The following is a 20,419-nucleotide window of genomic DNA, read 5'->3' on the forward strand; positions in this document are numbered from 1 at the left end:
AGTTATAACTGAAAGGACAACTGAGGAGCCAGGTAATGTCCATGTTTCCCTATGGCTCAAGTGGGTGATATTACAGTTTTAACAGTAGGCTGACCAGGAAGCCGTTATAGGATAATGACCATTTTCAAAATGGAGGACGGAGAATTCCATTGATCACAGTGGACAAACAGGACGCAGGAGAGGAGAAAGAGTTTGATGAGTAGACTACACGGGAGGAAAGTATGGCGTGTGTATGTTGATTTTGACTATTCATTTTCAGTTCAGGTTTGCTTTAAATGTATGTGTCGCATACCTGTTGCACAACAGATGAATGAATCTTGCTGTGATTTATTGTTTCTTTCTAGACAAAACAACCCAGAACAGGAAGGGAGCAATGTTCATTAATGGCATAAATTGCAGGAAGTTTAAGTCTACTGAGGATCATAGATTTAAGTCAAATGTATTTAGAGTATGTGTGGCTAGAATGTGTGCATACAAGCTGTAGAAAGTCCCCTACCTGTTTAGGCTGCATGCAGAAGGAAGGATGGATTTGACCAAATCCAAAGTTCCTATTGTAGAATTCATTTGAAGCACCACCTACTGGTGAAATTTGATCTTGCAATTTAAACTTAGTGGTTTCAAAGAGGTTTGTCAGGTAGGTTTCTTTTCAGTGAATCAATCATGAAATCCATCATATGGCAAAGTCATAACTGTAACAATATTTGAAGTGAGGCTGTCGCCTGTAGGGATTGAAAAATAATCCCTAAGGTGACAGTTTCGGGCACAAACCCATATAGATGCGTCACTTGGTTACAGCCAACCAACGTGTAGTGTTAATAACCAAACGAGAAGGCACTCCACTTGGCTTGAACAAGTGTTCATCAATCTTAGGACTTTTCCAGAGTGCTGGAAATTGTATTGAAAATCCAGAGAGGATCGCTAAAACCAGCCTCTATCATGCCTCCTTCATGAGTCTGCCTGCCTATGCTATGCCCATTTCTGCACCCTTGGTCAAGGTACAGCCTACTCCATTGCAGAAAGCATTCAGCTGTCAGGTGGGTAAGCAAGACAAACTTGGTTGTCAAACCAATAGCTAGGTTTTCACTTGAGGTCTATGAGGCACTATGAGGTCTCCCAGTCCCAGCAGAGCTCCATAAGTGACCACAGATTAGCTGCTGAAGTGGTAAGGATGCATAGAATGAAGCCTTACTCCCTGATCGGTATGCAGGGCACCACTGCAAGTTCTACTTCCACCTTTGAAATTGAAACGGTTATGCAGCAATTAATCAAAATGTTGGAAAACATTTACATGGTCTCATATCCATTTGTCCCTGGATGGGCTCATTAGTTTCACTGTGTCTGTGAGCAGAATAATGTCATTTCACTGCAGTGAAGAACTCCAGACTCGGTAAGCAGGCTCTGCTTTTCTATATGAAGTCAACTTCTCTTTTGTACATTCGAGCAAGAAATGAGGCATTTCTTGAATGTACAAAGTTTGGCAGCAGGGGTGCTCTAATATATTGAACTATTACTTCTATCCAATGTTTCTGATAAAAAATATAGCAATAAGCATAATAAAAGATTGAGATTAGGGGGAAAAACACCAGTGCAGATTCAGAACACAGTGCCAGCTTAAAGAGTAACTGTTAGCCCCCAAATTGAAATTTAAATCTCTATTGCAATGTTTTATTTAGTATTTAAGAGAGCCAAAAAGCCAATGCAGAACTTAAAAATCAATCTAATTTTTTTTACTATGTAACCTTTTCCACCAGCTCCGGACACAAAGCCGCATATCAGATACTGCTTAGCATGCAGAGCATGCCTATGTCTGGCCGACCCCCCTCTCCTCCCCAGGACCAGGAGCCAATATATTCTCCCCACCAAACAGCTGACCGCTCTGACACGGAGAGAGAGCAGGAGCACTTCCAGCGCCGCCACCGCAGAGCAGCCGCCGCCGAGTCACATGTGATTCTCTCACATGTGAGAGAGATGCACGGAGGCGGCTGCTCTGCGGTGGCGGCGCTGGAAGTGCTCCCGCTCTCTCTCCGTGTCAGAGCGATCAGCTGTTAGGGGGGAGAATATATTGGCTCCTGGTCCTGGGGGGGGGAGAGGGGTGTCGGCCAGACATAGGCATGCTCTGCATGCTAAGCAGTATCTGATATGCGGCTTTGCGTCCGGAGCTGGTGGAAAAGGTTACATAGTAAAAAAATTAGATTGATTTTTAAGTTCTGCATTGGCTTTTTGGCTCTCTTAAATACTAAATAAAACATTGCAATAGAGATTTAAATTTCAATTTGGGGGCTAACAGTTACTCTTTAACAGGCCTACAAAGTTAACGGCAACTCATGTTCGTCTGGGTGCAATTGCATGAAGTCCATACTCAATTCACACCATTACATCCAGAGTGTTATTTAAAAAGAAACTGCTGACAAAATTCACAACTTACCATGTACAGCAGAAATGGCCAGCTCACCAAATGCTTCACAATATTATCTGCAGTCATCTTCTCATGGCTATTAGGCCCAAAGGTTACCAGCAAGTATGTGCCAATGATGGTTAATCCACAGCCTATAAAGGACAAGATATAATGTCCTTTGGGAGGATGGAAAGAGAAGACATACATACACACATCAGAGCATGCTTGGTTAGTTGCCATGCACTACAGAATTTGCAAGTGAAAAGGACATGGAAATGACAATTGTGATAAATTTACTGATCTCACTTAAGCAAAATTTTGTCAATGAAAAACAATGCAAGGGATGTAAAAGATTTCAGGCAGGTTCAGCGTTTAAAGAATGACAAAAAGTGTCTGCCAATGTCAGATACAGTAAACACAGGCTGATGGCATTAAGATAAGATTGATTTAAAGAAGCAAACAATCACATTGTAATAAAAAAGAGGGACTAATCACATTGTATTAAATGTAGTAGAACAGTCAATGGTTTCCATTCTGTCTTCTTCAGCAGCCTAACATAAAGGGAGAAGGTGTTTGTGAAGTGCTGAAGAGGCAGACTGGAGACTAGTGCCAGCCTCAAAAAAAAAAGAGAAAAAAAAAAAAAAGTATAAACTTTTACCCAATTAGTAATTTTTTGTCAGTCTATTTATAGCGAGCTTTCTTCAAAAACAATTTTATAAAATTGTTGAATAGTGTAATCTGAATATTTTAACTGTTTTGTATAAATTCTAAGAAAAATCAAAGTCTTTCAAGATTCTTTGTATAGAGTGAACACCGCTACATCTCACCAAACTTCACGACAGTGCACGACCTGGTTAGCAAATCCAGAAGTCACGAACAGAAGAAACGGGTCCGCACGTGTCAGTGAAGGTTTTCTTTATTCACTAGAAAAGAGTGGAGCGCGCCATAGTGTATTACATCAAAGGATGGACATTTATTGCACTTACAAGTTATACTCACAATGTTCAAAATTCAATTGAGCGTGTCAGCGGGCAGCCAGCCGCTATGGATCAGTGGAGGATAGCGCGCTGTGGCCGGCAGCGCGGGTCCCGATGGTCTGGGCTCCGTCTCACTGGTGGTGGGCGTGGCTTCGTCCCTCAGCACGCGTACGACGTCATTACGCGTTTCGGCGCTCTGCGCCTTCGTCATCGACATCTGACGAAGGCACAGAGCGCCGAAACGCGTAATGACGTCGTACGCGTGCTGAGGGACGAAGCCACGCCCACCACCAGTGAGACGGAGCCCAGACCATCGGGACCCGCGCTGCCGGCCACAGCGCGCTATCCTCCACTGATCCATAGCGGCTGGCTGCCCGCTGAAACGCTCAATTGAATTTTGAACATTGTGAGTATAACTTGTAAGTGCAATAAATGTCCATCCTTTGATGTAATACACTATGGCGCGCTCCACTCTTTTCTAGTGATCATTGTGCAACAAACCCTACCACGGAGCGTCGCAGTGTATACACCTGTAGAGAAATCAGCCATTTGTGACAACTTGGGACCAGGAGCGCAAGAATTTTGTTTGTAGCTACGAAAGGTTTTCTTTATTGTTGGACATATCCAGAAACACCCAGGGCTAACATCAAGTAGCTGACATGTTTCGGACTAACCGTCCTTAATCATATTTCAAGATTCTGTCATCTAGTTTTGATGATTTTAATTTCATTTGTAATCACTTTATAAAGTATAAAGAGAAACCAGAGCTTTAATCACATTTTATAGATCTGCAGTTTGTCATCAGTGCATTCCCTTTTCCTTCTAGACAACTGGCCAAGTGACCTGGTAACTGCATGGACATGGTCCATGTCATAAGGAGGGTTGGGCCAACTGCTATCCCAGCCACTGTGTTAGACTGTCAGTTGCTAGGGAGGTGTGGTTTTGGTGGAGGGTGGCAATCAGGCCCACCTCCCATGGCATGGATGGTATCACCTATGCAGTAGCGATTTGCCAAATCATTGCTTGAGCGCCTAGTTACCGATAATCTATACAGGCATCTATTAAACATTTAGTAGGCATGTTCTATGAAAAGCAGACTTTATGTTGGTGAAAGGATCAAGTTTGTGATCAAGCTAAATTTTGGTTGATGCCTGGTCTGACCAAACAATGGGCTTTTAATGCTAACAGAGCTCAGACAGTATGATCTACCATTAGCTGAGATTGTCAATGCTGGCTTGTATGCAGCTTCGAAATGGGCCAGAATCTACACGCAGTGCACTTTCTTGTCCCGGTTCCAAGCTACATTTAGTTGCAGGACACATACATGCAATATGAAATTATTTGCATCTCATTGACCATCTGTGTTAGTCAGACTACCACTATCTGCTTCCATGTGAGGTTTTTAAATATGTCTAGAAGTAATTCTCAAAGTACATAAATACTGTGTTATGCCCCTTCTGTAATGAACTGGCTTGAGGTACAATAACAGCAGAAAATCCCTAAGCCATTGGAACAGTGCCAGGAGTGGTTGGATCCCACTAAGATCTTAACAGTGGGGAAGTCATACAATAACCTATGGGCCTAGCTGGTTTTAAGGCTTTTATAAATAATAGCTTTGAGCACCAACTAAAACTTCAAAAAGAAAATAATTTCACAAATAAATATTGTGGACATTTAGTACATAAGTGATAAGCCAAGCTACAGGCCTTCATGATAAAATGACTGATTAGATAGGTGTTAAATGCAAGAGATGAAGAACATACATGATAACATTTTGTACTTACTTAAAAATTCCTTCGGTTTCCATTTTTCTTTAATAAATATAATGCCTATAATTGAGCTAGCTGAAAAGAAAAATTAATCTGTTAAAAAAACATTTTGTGGAAGTAGTACTAAAGTTAAATAAATTAAGCAGCCTAGCTTATAGGCGGGATGTCCATAATTACTATTTCTTTGGTTAATTCAGATCATATTTTTGTGCTTACATACTACTTGCTTCTGTTTTCTGCACGGTTGGCAACGTTTGTACATAGTCTATGAGGAGTTCAGAGAGAATTCCTCAAACCCAGGTCCAAATCTAGCATCGTAATGGGGAGTTTAAAACCAGCTTTTGTTGTACTTCCTGGCTTTTGTGGGGGGGTGGGGGGGGGGTGTGTGTGCATTTTTTTGTGCCTTTGAATTTCTACACGAATGCCTTCTACAGCTGATCCTTCTCAATCTAAGAATACATGACAAAACAAACAAGCTAATTCCATCTCTTTCTTCATCATTTCAAAACTGAAGGAGCACTCCCTTTGAAGTCCATTGTGGCACCTTAGTTGTGGAACCACTACTAGAAATCACATGCAATATATTTCAATTGCACAGCTACCATACAGCTTGCTGCCGCTAGGTTCTAACTCTTGTATGTACACGGTTCCACAAGCTTGATGTCTGGTAATGTTTGTTTGACTAAAAAAAGGCATCAGGCAATCAACCTGCTGTTCAACCATCCATCTGAACTAGAACCTTAAAAGTACATTGTTTAAATTTCATGAACAACCAACATGGAGTTTTAAGTTTACTTATTCTTTTAAAGCAAGTGAATAACTTCATGCTTGAGAACAATAGATCTAATTCACACAAAAAAAAAAAAAAAAAAAAAAAACCCTTAAAAAGGGAAAGTTCAGGGACTATTAAAAAAAAATAAAAATCCGCATCCACTTACCTGTGGCTTCCTCCAGCCCGTGGCAGGCAGGAGGTGCCCTCGGCGCCGCTCCGCAGGCTCCCGGTGGTCTACCCGACCTGGCCAGGCCGGCGGCCAGGCTTCTTCTGCGTTCCAAAATGCGCCTCACGGCGGCACGCTGACGTCATCTGACGTCCTCCGGGCTTTACTGCGCAGGCTCAGAAGTACTGAGCCTGCGCAGTAAAGCCCGGAGGACGTCCGATGACGTCAGCGCGCCGCCGTGAGGCGCATTTTGGAACGCAGAAGAAGCCCGACCTAGCCAGGTCGGGTCGGCCACCGGGAGCCTGCGGAGCGGCGCCGAGGGCACCTCCTGCCTGCCACGGGCTGGAGGAAGCCCCAGGTAAGTGGATGCGGATTTTTTTTTTTTCAATAGTCCCTGAACCTTCCCTTTAACATCTCAAAATAAGCATTTTTTTTCCAAAGAACAGCAAGAAATAGGCAGCACTTCTAGTCAGGCTGCAAATGTAATGAAACCAACAGAGGTGTGCAGTGCCTCCCAGGGACTAAAGGTGGGTACACACGTCAGATAAAAGTCTTTGGAAAATGAAAGATCACAGACCAATTTTACCCCCTTTCATGTAGTATGAGAGCCATGCTCTACACAGTCTATTCTATGGAGCTGAACTCCCCATCAGATAAAAATCTTTGCAAGATGCTGCACACAAAGACCGCTGTACACATGCAACAGAGCAGTATCTGCGAAAGATCTGTTTCTGCAAAAGATCCATTCCTGCAAAACGCATTCATAGTCTATTATATCTGCAGATCTCATACACACCTTGTTTAATGGACAATTATCTGTAGATCAGATCCACCAGGTTGGATCTTCAGATCGGCAGATAATTGTCTGATCTGCAGATGAATGTCCATTAAACAAGGTGTGTATGGGATCTGCAGATATCATGGACTATGAATGCATTTTGCAGGAATGGATCTTTTGCAGGAACAGATCTTATGCAGATACTGATCTGTTGAATGTGTACAGCATCTTTGTGTGCAGCATCTTGCAAAGATTTTTTTATCTGATGGGGAGTTCAGCTCTATAGAATAGACTGTGTAGAGTATGGCTCTCATACTACATGAAAGGGGGTAAAATTGGTCTGTGATCTTTCATTTTCCAAAGACTTTTATCTACGCACCTTAATACACACCTTAAATACAAAATCAGATGTAAACTATGCACTAATCCCTGATCTAAATAAATTTAATGCAAACTGATACACATGAATGCAGCTAGCCACAAGTAGACTTAAGGCTCATACACACATCAGACCATAGTCTTTTGAAAATGAAAGATCACAGACCAATTTTACCCCCTTCCATGTAGTATGATAGCCATACCTACACAGTCTATTCTATGGAGCTGAACTCCCCATCAGAAAAAAAATCTTTGCAAGATGCTGCACACACAGATGCTGCACACATTCAACAGATCTGTATCTGCAAAAAGATCTGTTCCTGCAAAAGATCTGTTCCTGCAAAATGCATTCATAGTCTATGAGATCTGCAGATCATCATACACACCTTGTTTAACAGACATGCATCTGCAGATCAGATCCACCAGAATGGATTGTCATATCTGCAGATGATTGTCTGATCTGCAGATGAATGTCAGTTAAACAAGGTGTGTATGATGATCTGCAGATCTCATAGACTATGAATGCAATTTGCAGGAACGGATCTTTGGCAGGAACAGATCTTTTGCAGATACTGATCTTTTGTGTCTGTACAGCATCTGTGTGTGCAGCATCTTGCAAAGATTTTTTTCTGATGTGAAGTTCAGCTCCTCCTGATCTTTCATTTTCAAAAGACTATGGTCTGATGTGTGTATGTGGCCTTACATTCTTGTTCAAGAGGAGGAAATTAAAGCTTTCAAATATAGGCACCCGAATTGACCAGCTGCATAGATGTGCAGAGCCCAAATACGGGCAGATTACACAACTTGCATTCATAGCAGATGCAGCAAAGGAGGGTACTGGCTTCAAAAACAGCCTTTTAAGCAATAGCAGTTGCCTGGTTACTCTGCTGATCCTCTGCCTCTAATACTTTTAGCCATAGACCCTGAACAAGCATATGCAGATCAGGTGCATGCTTGATTCAGAATCAGAATCAGTTTATTCACAGAGTGTGACAGACATCGCACCTGGAATTTTTTGTGGAACACACGGCATGGATACACAATCAGATGTATAGAGTAGAAAAAGAGAGACAAGAGTTAGCGGCATAATACAGGCAGCTGAAACATTACAACATAACAAGCATACTAAAAAGATTGCAAACATGATTTGGGCAGCAAATTCAGGAAGCAGAAAGTTTACAGTATACAAGCATACTAAAGGATTGCAAGCATGATGATTGATGAATTGGGCAGCAGTGCAAGGCTAGGGGGTTTTGCAAGGGTGGTGGCTCGAGTTCAGCAGGAGGACAGCTTGAGGAAAGAAGGTGTTCAAATGCCTGTCTTGGTGGGGATGGATCTGTAGCAGCGACCCGATGGCAGGCAGTCGAAGTAGCGACTACCGGGGTGGGTGGGGTCGTTACGTATCCTGTTCGCTCTGGCCCACAGACTGGAGGTGTGTAGGAGGTCCAGAGGCGGTATTATTCTGGTGTTATTCAGAAACTACTGCAGCCAAATAGATCAGCAGGGCTGCAAGGCAACTGGTATTGTTTAAAAAGGAAATAAATATGGCAGCCTCCATATCCCTCTCACTTAAGTTGTCCTGTAAAGTTACCCTGTAGTGAGAGGGATATGAAGGCTACAATATTTATTTTCTCTTAAATAATGCCAATTGTCTGGCTACCCAGCTGGACTGCTATACTTTCTGAATCACACACCTGAAGCAAGCATGCAGTTAACATGGTCAAACCTTAGTCACAGCAACTGATCTGCTTACTCCCTCTGGCCCTGTAGAGTATAGTTTTGTAAGCAGAGTATTAGAAGGACAGCCAGGGAATTAATGCTTTTCAAAAAGGGAATAAATATGCTAGCCTCCACATCTCTCTCACTACAAAGTAGCTTTTAGGAAGAAAACATGAAGTTTAATACTGTGATCATATTACAGTCTTTACAAGTAATGCATCATGCTATGTGTCACGAACATTTGATGGTTCATCATGATGTGTTCTACCTTGGAAAAGGTTTTGCACTCACCAATGAAAGAAACCACACTGAGAGGTGCAATAAGAGACAGTGGAGCAAAGGCATAGGAACAAAATACGGTTATCTCTCCCAGGACCATCAAGATGATTCCAAACCACCAAGTCTTTGTCTTGTAATAAGGGCGAGAGTCTTTTGTAGAAACCAGACGTACATGACTGTACTTCTAAAGCGTGAAAAAATAGGATTAGTAAGCATTTGGCATATGTCAAAACAGTATGTTTTATAGCTAATGGCTCGGCGTTGCTCGGGTATGTATTTGGCTGGTGTTGGCTCCGCCCACCTTTTGTAAATCTAACACACAATTACTCAATGACCTAGTCTATGAGCTTTGCGGTCTTTGGCATTATTAATTTGCATTGAAATGAAACAAATCTGATTGGCTGTGGTTCCACCCTTTTTTTCTGAATTTGAACCCCAGTCACCTTAATGACCAACTGTACCAGGTTTGAGGCTTGTGCCATTAACAGTGCAAGAACGGCAGCAATTAAATATTCCCCTTGACAATCAATAGGTGAATTTTGATTGGTTTTTGTATGCTCCACCCACTTTTCTGAATATTAATTCCAGTCACCCTGTGACCAACTGTGCAAAGTTTGAGAACCCTGCAATTAACAGTGTAAGACTGGCTGCAGTTTACATTTTCCCAGTGAAGTTTATATTTGTCTCCGCCCACTGTTTGGTTATGGGGATAAAAAGTATCCTATATATTATTCCAGGTAATGTACTATGTGTGCCATATTTCATTCAAATCTGTTCAGCCACTGTTGCGTGATTGAGTAACAAACATCCAAACTTTTGCATTTATAATATTAGTGAGATTAAAAGGCATTGCAGGGGACCCTCAGAAGCAAGTGGCTATGGTAGAAAAAAAAATAGCTACCTAGAGGTATGTGCAAACAAAATACATTTCCTCCAAAATACTTGAAAGCAAGCTACACTTCATTTGTCCAATTCCCAGTATGCAATGGCATTAGTATGAAACACACCTGTATTCTATTGGAAGTTTAATGGGGCTTTGAAGATTTAAAGTCTAGGAGGAATAAGCACATGGTTATTGAGGAAAGAAGCTTTCTACTCATCCTCATCAACCTCTTGGTCGCAAAATCCAAAGGCCAGTTCTCCATACTCAACGTTTACTCAGCCTCTGACATGGTCTCACATTTTTGGCTTCTCAAGTCCCTTTTAACTAGGCAACAAGGACATATCATATACCACTGTCTGTTGGTGTATCACAAGGATATGTTCTTGGGACCAGTCCCTTCTGCACTCACTTGGTTTTTGGTATCAATTTTATGCTGAAAATCCTCTAACCTATCTCTCACTGCCCATTATTTCATAGCTCCCAACCATCTATCAGCCATTTCGTAATCATTCTTATCGTCTTGATTTATTTATTTTTTTAACTTAAAATGAACATCTTTCAATTTCTCTCAGTTACTATAAAGGTGATTAATACCCCAGAAATACCAAATCCTAATGCCTACTGTCCTAATACTCATGAGTAACATAAAACATAACTTTTCATTATAACATGTAATAATCGTGTGAAACCACATAAAAAATAATGTCCTTAATACACCAAATTTTTGTATTTGCAGCATAACACACGTTCCACAACTTCTGACTTGGCTGCTCTTTCAGGGGCACAATTTTCAGGTACATAATTCATGAGTAATGATGAATAAAAACAGGGTGTACAGCCACGCCATCAGATGTTAAACATGGTCTTATCGTCTAGTCAATCATCTTAGTAATTACATCAATTGCAATCCAACCCGAATTACAATGTCTGGATCCAGGTGGATGAAACTCACTAGTAGATAGAGTAACCACCTCATAAAGAGCAACTTCCTCATAGAGGTCCAGTCTGCAGTGTCAGGAACCGGCCCGCGGCACGCCTGCGTATACGGTTCCCGACTGCGGGTTTGACCAGATCAAGCGGGGAACAGCCTTATTCAAGCTACAGACAAGGCTGGGACCCATCAAACGTTCCTTACTGCCACCACTAGCTGTTGCTAGAAACGTCCACTCTGCGGTCGAGTGCTCATGCAATCCGGTTTTTCGTATTCGGGTCAGTTTGGCGCTTAGGCCGAATTTGGCAACGCCACGCACACACAATTGCAATCTTACACTGTAGTGAAGCAAAACAACTAACAGTCGTTCCGAACGATACTGTTAGCCACTCTGCTTTCGAGCTACTCGCACTGGCATTTTCGTACAATGGGTCAGCTGCGCGCTTTAGGCCAACGTATGACAAACGCCCCACACACAATGCAATTACAATCTTATACGGTAGTGTCGCTCAATCATACAATCAGGCATGAACTTCGTTACACTTCAGTCTCTTCTAGGCTATGAGTGTTAGTTTAGTACAGCAGAAGTCAAACTTATTAAATAAGAATTTAATATTCCAGGAAAAAAAGTAGAACAATGCAGAAAATAATATATACAAGAGATTTCCAAAAACCAAGTAAAAAGTTACAAAATGAAAAGTTACAACGATACACACAAGGCTATTTGCTTACCAAAATAACAGGGATCAAGATAGAAGAACCTTGGACTTTTGTGGACGGACACAGTTCTGGTTGGACCAGGAGCCCACTTAGCGTGGGCCGGGAGTCCAGCTTCAGCTACTGTCAGGAGGGGACTGATTTTAGGTATCTGCCCCCTGCTTTTTATGCTGGAATATTTGCCTTGAGGCTGCAAGCCTGTTTGGGGGGGGGGGGGATAGTTTTAATTACATCCTCAGACATCATTTGATTCCCAGAGATCTACTTCCACATGTAAAGAGTGTATTATAGCACACACACACACACACACACACACACACACACACACACACACACCAAAAGACTTCCTTACTCCCGGTTCAAGGTGACAATTGATTAAGGCTTTCACATTGCAGCAGGATGTAATATGTAAAGTCCTAGCTCAGGCTGGTGTGAGTGGCTTCAAAGCATACAGCAGCCAGTCTAGGTGACAATTGCTCCCAAGCACAATACACCTCTGAGCAGTGGCGTAGCTTTGGAGCTGTGGGCCCCGATGCAGATTTTACATTTACATTGGGGCCCCCCAAGCACTCTATACATAACAATTGATACGGCGCACCAAAACCTGCCAAGGACAACTACAGTGTCAGAGGTGCAAGAAGGGGATGGGGAACAGCTTGTTAATGATTACCACTATTCAAAGTATCTATAGAAGTGATTATTACCAGCACAGGACCAATAGAGAGCTAATACTGCATTTGAGGGAGGGCCCTTTGGGGCCCCTCTGGCCCAAGGGCCCCGATGCGGTCGCTACCGCTGCAACCCCTATTGCTACGCCCCTGCCTCTGAGACAGTATTCAGACAACAGGGTCTGACCACCTGTATAGGCTTCACAGCAACTGTCTGATTAAGGGTTTCCTAATTAGAAGCAGACAATGATAGAGTTAATTTACATTATATAAGGAATTCCAGGAAGCTAGCTGACAGCCTTCAAAGCCAGACTGGCTAACAGACAATCCCATGTGAAAAGTGAAAAATGAAAAATATGTTCCTGTATTATCCTTACATCATAAGCACCGCAATATATCACCACATGCAGGACTGCCATTTATCCAGTCATGTGCTGGCAAATCGTTTAAGACTGATTAAATATGTATGTCATTTGGCCCAAGAGACCCAGGAAGTGCTTGGATGACAAGTGTCTTGTTAATGCGATGAAGAGGTGATTTGGTGAAGATCTTTATGATATTGGGGCAAGAACAGGAGAAAAGTTTTCTATCTAGTTTGGTTGCTCCTCTCCCTCCCTTCACCACAAGATCACCCTGCCAGGTAACGTGCAGATAAAGGATTGTTACCCATTTTACCAGGTTTATGGGCAAATAAGATATTGGTAAGATATTTTTCCCACACAAAAAAAAAAAAAATATAAAATAAAAAAATCATAAAGCAACAGGAGTTTAACAGTATTGTACTTAAATATAAATTGATGTCTGATTAGCTGGTATGGCTATAAACGAAAGTCCTATGGGGGCATGGCCGGAAGTGCAGTATTTGAGGACGTTTTTGGTGTGAGCTCCTACATCTACCCTCATTAATGATCCTGTACAGAGTCAATAACTCCCTGTTAGCATACCTTCCATGTAGGGCACTCTCCTGGCATTCCCCTGCAATCTTCAAAATGACCAAGTGCATGTCTTCAGTGGTGGCAAAGCTAAATAATACAGATATGGGACACAGCAGGATACCCAAGATGGTGCCGATGCCCTTGAGGAAGAGGCGCATGGAGCAGGCTCTAACTCCTTTACCCTAAAGCAGATTCTGAAGGGAATCAATAGCTGCCAGACCAGCCTCTCCATGACGCAGAAACTGGAAGAGGTTCGGTCAGATGTGTCACTGCTCTGGCAGATCTTATGCAGCAAATCATTGAGACCGAGGGCCAGATCAGTATCCTGGAAGATGATGTCAGGCCTCTCCAGCCTGCCACAAGCGATACTCAACATGAGTTGCAGGCCCTTATAGCGCATCATGAGGATCTTGAAAACTGCAATAGGGGGTCCAAGGAGAGGATTGTTGGTCTTCCTGAGAAATCTGAAGGAGACCACCCTGAGCAATTTGTGGAGAAGCTGCTGACTGACATTTTTGACAGGGATACCTTTTCCTCAGGTTTTTATTGTTTAAAGGAAACATCAGGCAATTTAAGAAACCTGATTTCTACTTACCTGGGGCTTCTTACAGCTCCTGGAAGGCTATGTATCCCTTGCCGCAGCTCCACTCCAGGCCGGTGCCCTGGGGTCCCCTCTGCGCATACACGAGTGCACGGCTTCACCGCTTGCACTGACGTAGCCAGGTGCTTTGTGCACAGGTGTAGAAGTAGTATCAATCAGTGGCTGCTATGGAGGGGACCCCGGACACCGGCCTGGAGTGGAGCTGCGGAGAGGGACACATAGCCTTCCAGGGGCTGGGGGAAGCCCCAGGTAAGAAGATCTCATATTCCTTAAAGGGCGCACTGGGCCTCCCCAAGAATACCAATACCTGGGGATCCCTGTGTACATTTATCCTCAAACTTTTCGTTTCAAGGGTGTTTATTAGAAGCAATAAGCATTACACAAATATCAAGTGCACAACAGACCCCACATGTGGGGAAGCAAAAATAATTGCCAGGTGTATGAAATGTCATAACAGTTCGAATAATATGAAAAGGAAAAGCAGAGTAAGTAGGAAAATCAGAATAAAAGTATAGTATAAACATCAAATAGTGGTGCTCAATTGCTTCACCATAAAGAGGGGGGGATATAGGGAAAAAGAGGGGAAGTTTTAAAGGTGGGGAAAAGGAAAGGGTAAGGGGAGGGGATACAAGGTTGTCACCATGAGTGGTAATACCACATCATTCCAATGGGGGCACCCAGAGGGAGAAGGGGAGGAAAGACGGGAATAGGGGTAGTTTTAAATAGCAGTATGCCGAGGATTTTTAATGCTTATAATAAGTCCCACGGGCCCAAACCAGCGGGCCCAGGGGAGATCACATACGTACAAAGAACTGTCTCTCTATCCTTTCCCAGTCCAGAACACGATACACGTAGAATGGGTAAGACAGAAGGAATTCGGGGGGCGAGGAACTCAAAACGTGTGTAGTGTATAAGTCAAACCTTGGTTATCTTGCCACTCTATCCATGGCGTCCACACATTAAGAAAGCTATCAAGCCTATCCATAATTTTGGCGTTGATATGCTCGGCTAACATCGTTTTGTTGACCTCCTGGAGCACCGTGTCAACAAATAAATCAGGGGTTTTCCATTGATGGGCAATATGTCTTTTGATTTGTGCCATAAAAAATTGAACCAACTTGTGGGCTGCGAATGGAGGAGAGTGTGGTCGGTTAGCTAAGATAGCTGTAGCAGGTTCTAAGGGTAATTAGAGGTTCAACATGAGAGTGATTTTTGACCATATTGTAGTCCAGAGAGTGAACTTTCGGGCATTCCCACCATATGTGCCACGTGGTACCTCTGTGCTGGCAACCCCGAAAGCACAAGTCTGAGTTAAGGGGTGAGAAGAAGTGTAATTTTACTGGTGTATAGTAAACACGATGGAGCAATTTGAGAGATGTCTCGATGGAGGAGAAAAACAGGCTGCCCTTAGTCAAGGAGGAACAACAATGGGCCCATTTTGATTCTGAAAGGATAAGATTGCAATCTCTTTCCCAATCCATTTGCACTTTCAGCTTATTAGAAGATATATGTTCAGTGAGTATACCATAAAGATCAGAAATTAGGCCACCATCCAAAGGGCAGTTCTCGCATCTAACTTCAAAAGAAGTGTACATTAGTACTTCATTAGAGTTATCCAGAGCTTGTAAATAATCAAAAATCATCTGCATTCGAGGGGCCTCCTCCACCGGGACATCATGATCACTTCCAAACTGCCTCCGAGGAGCCAGCTTAAATCCTGAGGTGAATTTATTTAAGGTGGTGAGGTCTTTGTGAAACCACCATGAAAAGAGCCGAGCATTTTGTCCAGCTCTGAAATCAGGACTGCGAAAAATATGTGTCAAACGTGAGACTGGTGACTAAGTGGTGGGCAAATCTCAATTTTATCCATATGGACATAGAATGTGCGGAAACTGGTGACAGTTTCCATATTTGGTTAATGGGGATTTTACGGGCCCACATTATGGCAGGCAGTGAAAGAGGGGACAGGAGCTGGGATTCAATTTCAACCCACAACGGGGGATTAACTTTAGCATTAATGGGAGCCAGCTGAGATAAGCGAGCGGCTTGATAGTAGTGAAAAAGGAGTGGGGCATTTAAACCTCCCGCTGTTTTGGGACGAGCCAGAGATGTGTACTTAATTCTAGCCCTACGCTTTCTCCAAATGAAGGCCTGTATTAAGGATTGTAGATGTTTTAGGGGGCCTTTCTTAACTGGAATTGGGAGAACACGGAAAAGGTATAAGATCCTAGGGAGAAGGGTCATCTTGACCGAGGTCACTCTACCTGACAAAGAAATGGGATATTCATTCCAAGTCTCAAGATCAGAGGCTAATTTTCTGAGCATGGAGGGATAGTTGTCTTGATAAAGGTTAGATGGGTTTAGGGAAAGATTAATGCCTAAGTATTTAATGAATTTTGGTTTGTATTGCAGTCCGAGAGATAGCGCTAATTGTTGGGCTTCTATAGGAGGGGTTTGGGTAAGCATTAGCTCTGATTTATTGAGATTCAGTTTGAATCCTGAGAAGGCCGAGAATTGTGTGATTAATTTTAAGACATTCGGTATTGATGTGTTGGGTGACGTTAAGGTTAATAAGACGTCATCCGCAAAAAGGCATAATTTATAGTCGCGGGATCCAATACGGACTCCACGAACCTCCTGGGAGTTTCGAATTTGTGCTGCCAAAGGCTCAATAATTAAGGCGAATATGGCCGGTGACAGAGGGCACCCCTGTCTTGTGCCTCTTTCTATCGAGAAAGAAGATCTGAGGGTAGATGGCAATTTCAAGGAGGCTGATGGTTGAGAATATAGGGCTCTAATAGCATTCAGAAAGTTGCCCGCGAATCCATATTTCTTTAATACTGCTAGCATATATGACCAGTCAATTCTATCGAAGGCCTTTTATCCTCAAACTTTTAAATAATAAAAAAAAAATTATCAAAAGTCCAGCTTCACTCTCAGTAAATAAAATGTTAATCTCAGACACTTATTTTGCAAAATCTCTTACCTGTAGGTTGAGAGCAATACTGATAAGAAGGTGTCCAAATATGGCCAGAAGAGAGCCAATAAGGTTGTCCTGAAAATACATAAGTTATTTGTTAGTGTTACTGCACAGTGGATGGTAAATGTTTCTCTGTACACTGTACTTCCAATATGAACAGGACAAAAACTAAAAGACTGTGTTACTGCGGTCATGGCAGATAAGTACATTTCAAAGGAAGCACGGTAAGTCTGCATATTATGCATTTACTATACACACAATCTCTATGCAATTATGGCTTCTATGTACATACACTGCAGAGGAATGAAAAGGGTCAGCTGGGACCATGGTGAACTTCCACACACAACACTTCATTTTTCATATCCTTTTAGGTCAGAAATAATCAAGTAAATAAACATTGTGATAAATTAGAAATTAGAGAAAGTGTGCCAAGTGCTTGCCTAGATTTCTAATCAAGAATGTGTTCAGATAAGAAAAACACTGTATTGTCTAATTTATTTAACTCTCATGTAAAAGGTGCATTTATTTAAACTTCACTGTTAATAACTGAAAGTGGAAAATTCATCTGACAATATACAGCCCATACAAACACAAACCACTTGAAGGGTTGTTCAACTGAATGTGCTGAAAGTTATCAAACTGTCTGTACAAAGCTAGTGCCTTGCCTAGGCATACCAGTACAAGAGTAGCAATCATATGAAGTGGTTTACCACATGATTGTAAATCAATATTAACCCTTGCACTCAAAGCTCACACTTGCAGCAATGCATAACACAGCAATAAACTGCCAAACAAAATGGAGGATCTTAGTTTTCCAAAAAATGATGCAGCATTATCAATTGCTTGATTTTATCCTGTTGGCGCCTCTGGTCCTTACTACGTATCACCCTTGGTGGAGGGGGATACCCCTTTTTCTATCTACAGTGAGTGACTTCTTATTCCTGAGTTAGGACAGGAGGATAGGAGAGCTACAGCTTGGAGCCTGGCCAGAATGGCTTCCAGAAGCATTCAGACTGGTTACAAATAGGTTGTGGTGCGGCTGTCCTCCGGCACGAGAGTCCAGGGCAGGACAATTGCACTGCACTGTTCCCCCTGTGCACATTACCCTGCGGCAGAGCATGACTACAGGGTAATATGCATAGCTCTGCCCACAAACAGTGACATGCTCCCTGCTGGACAGGAAGTACATCACTATTTCTGTCCAACTGGCGCAACAATCTAAATAGATTGTTGCGGTGCCATAGACTCCAATGCAAATGCCTGCTGCATGGTTCCCCAGAGCAACACACTGCAGGGTTTGCATCGGCGTGACCACTTCTGCCGCATCATGTCGCACCGCCGGTACTGTGACCAGTCTCATAGGGACTAATGGCCACTGCAACAAGGGAGTGGTGAGGGAGCGTACCGGGATGTCATGCTCTATGTGTGAAAGGGGTCTCAAACATACAAAATATCTTTGCTCATCCTACAGAGACCACAAATAAGGGAGAGGGTGGTGCAAAAGGATGTGGCCAGGCTTCAAGATGTAGCGCTTATCCTTATACCACTAGAGTATTTATGGGTGGCAACCGCCTGGTAGACATGACAAAATGTGTTTTTTTTTTACTGGGAAGTAATTGCACTGTATGTCAAGCGCTGACATGTCTGTGGTTACAAACACTCCCATTCCATTTCAATATAGAGCAATCGACACTGCGGATTGGCGGTAGCGGTGTGGTGACCTTCGGTGATTACTGCGTTAGTACGCGGTAATCCCCATCTAGCAGCCGGCCAAGCAGGAAGTGACGCTCACGTGCGTGGAAGCGCATTGCTAAAATATGCTTCCACGTACGCGTAAAACTTACAGCGGGCATTTTATAAATACGCGCTGCCATAGACTTATACGAAGATTTTATTTTTCAGCACGACCTGGCACCTGCTCACAGTGCCAAAACCACTGGTAAATGGTTTACTGGCCATGGTATTACTGTGCTCAATTGGCCTGCCAACTCTCCTGACCTGAACCCCATAGAGAATCTGTGGGATATTGTGAAGAGAAAGTTCAGAGACGCAAGACCCAACACTCTGGATGAGCTTAAGGCCGCTATCGAACCATCCTGGGCCTCCGTAACACCTGAGCAGTGCCACAGGCTGATTGCCTACATGCCACGCCGCATTGAAGCAGTCATTTCTGCAAAAGGATTCCCGACCAAGTATTGAGTGCATAACTGAACATAATTATTTGAAGGTTGACTTTTTTTGTTTTAAAAACACTTTTCTTTTATTGGTCGGATGAAATATGCTAATTTTTTTAGATAGGAAATTTGGGTTTTCATGAGCTGTATGCCAAAATCATTAATATTAAAACAATAAAAGACTTGAACTACTTCAGTTGTGTGTATTTGAATCTAAAATATATGAAAGTCTAATGTTTATCAGTACATTACAGAAAATAATGAACTTTATCACAATATGCTAATTTTTTGAGAAGATCCTGTACAGGAGCACTCCTTTGACTCTTATTTAGTGACAGTTCCTGACATTATTCAAATTCAGAACCTCAACTCTGGCAGGTGAAGTAAACCACATCCTGGAGGGTGAAACAGACAGAATCTATAGTACGGATTTTAGGTGTCTTCTATTGTAAAAAGAATGCGTTCATTTTTGGTATTGCTGATGAAACAAAACAAAAAAACAAAACACAAAAAACATTTACGTCAAAACAAAACAAAAAAAAATGGCAAACTGATCAAAAAAAAACGTAATTTATTCTGAGTTTCCAAGCCCCCCCAACTGTCCCGCATCCTGTGGGACTGTCGCGATTTGGGGGTGCACTCCCGCTATCCTAAGTCAGCCCCCTTTTGTCCCAGCCGGTGGGGCAGAGAGGGGGAAAAAAATGATCGAGGCGCCGGCCACGCCAATGCGGTATGCGGGATGGGTGGCAGCCATTACATTCCTTCCTCCCTTCCTCCTAATGTGCTCCCCAGTGTCCCCTCTGCTTGCAGAGTAAAGTGCGCAGCGGAGCGGGCTGTCATCTAATCTTACCATTGATCCTCGCGTACTGGCATCTAGCTTCACTCTACTTCCTGTGACGTCACAGGAAGCAGGAAGAGCCAGATGCAGGTACGCAAGGAGCAATGGTAAGATTAGATGACAGCCCGCTCCGCACTTTACTCTGCAAGCAGAGGGGACACTGCAGGGCACATTAAGAGAAAGGGAGGGAGGAATGTAATGTCTGCCACCCATACCGCATTGGCGTGGCCAGCGCCGCGATAATTTTTTTCCCCCCTCTCTGCCCAGCCAGCTGGGACAAAAGGGGGCTGACAGCTGGCGTCTTGATCATTTTGTTTTCGCCTCCTCCCCACCCAAGGCCACCCTCACCCTCCTCCCCACCTATGGGCAACCCTCACCCTCCTCCCCACACAGGTTATTTAGTTTGAGGGAGTAACACTAATAAAAAAATGTTTCTTAAAAAATATGTTTTTGGTGGGT

The 20,419-nt window shown here is 42.9% G+C and overlaps 1 protein-coding gene across 6 annotated transcripts in view; it reads right to left on the reverse strand.

Annotated features, from left to right (window-relative positions):
* Nucleotides 1-20,419, reverse strand: part of NIPAL3 (NIPA like domain containing 3) — a 95,285-nt gene that overhangs the window by 32,794 nt on the left and 42,072 nt on the right. For 5 of the 6 annotated variants that reach the window (XM_068268979.1, XM_068268978.1, XM_068268980.1 and 2 more), the window contains 4 exons: nucleotides 16,955-17,023; nucleotides 9,246-9,417; nucleotides 5,157-5,216; nucleotides 2,426-2,571 (listed from right to left, as the gene is read on the reverse strand). In XM_068268979.1, the coding sequence (XP_068125080.1) occupies nucleotides 2,426-2,571; nucleotides 5,157-5,216; nucleotides 9,246-9,417; nucleotides 16,955-17,023 (447 nt within the window). The remainder of the gene's footprint in view (nucleotides 1-2,425; nucleotides 2,572-5,156; nucleotides 5,217-9,245; nucleotides 9,418-16,954; nucleotides 17,024-20,419) is intronic. The other variant, XM_068268982.1, reaches the window with a different exon arrangement.

Source organism: Hyperolius riggenbachi, chromosome 2 (genome assembly GCF_040937935.1).
Source record: "Hyperolius riggenbachi isolate aHypRig1 chromosome 2, aHypRig1.pri, whole genome shotgun sequence".
NCBI classification, from domain to species: domain Eukaryota; kingdom Metazoa; phylum Chordata; class Amphibia; order Anura; family Hyperoliidae; genus Hyperolius; species Hyperolius riggenbachi.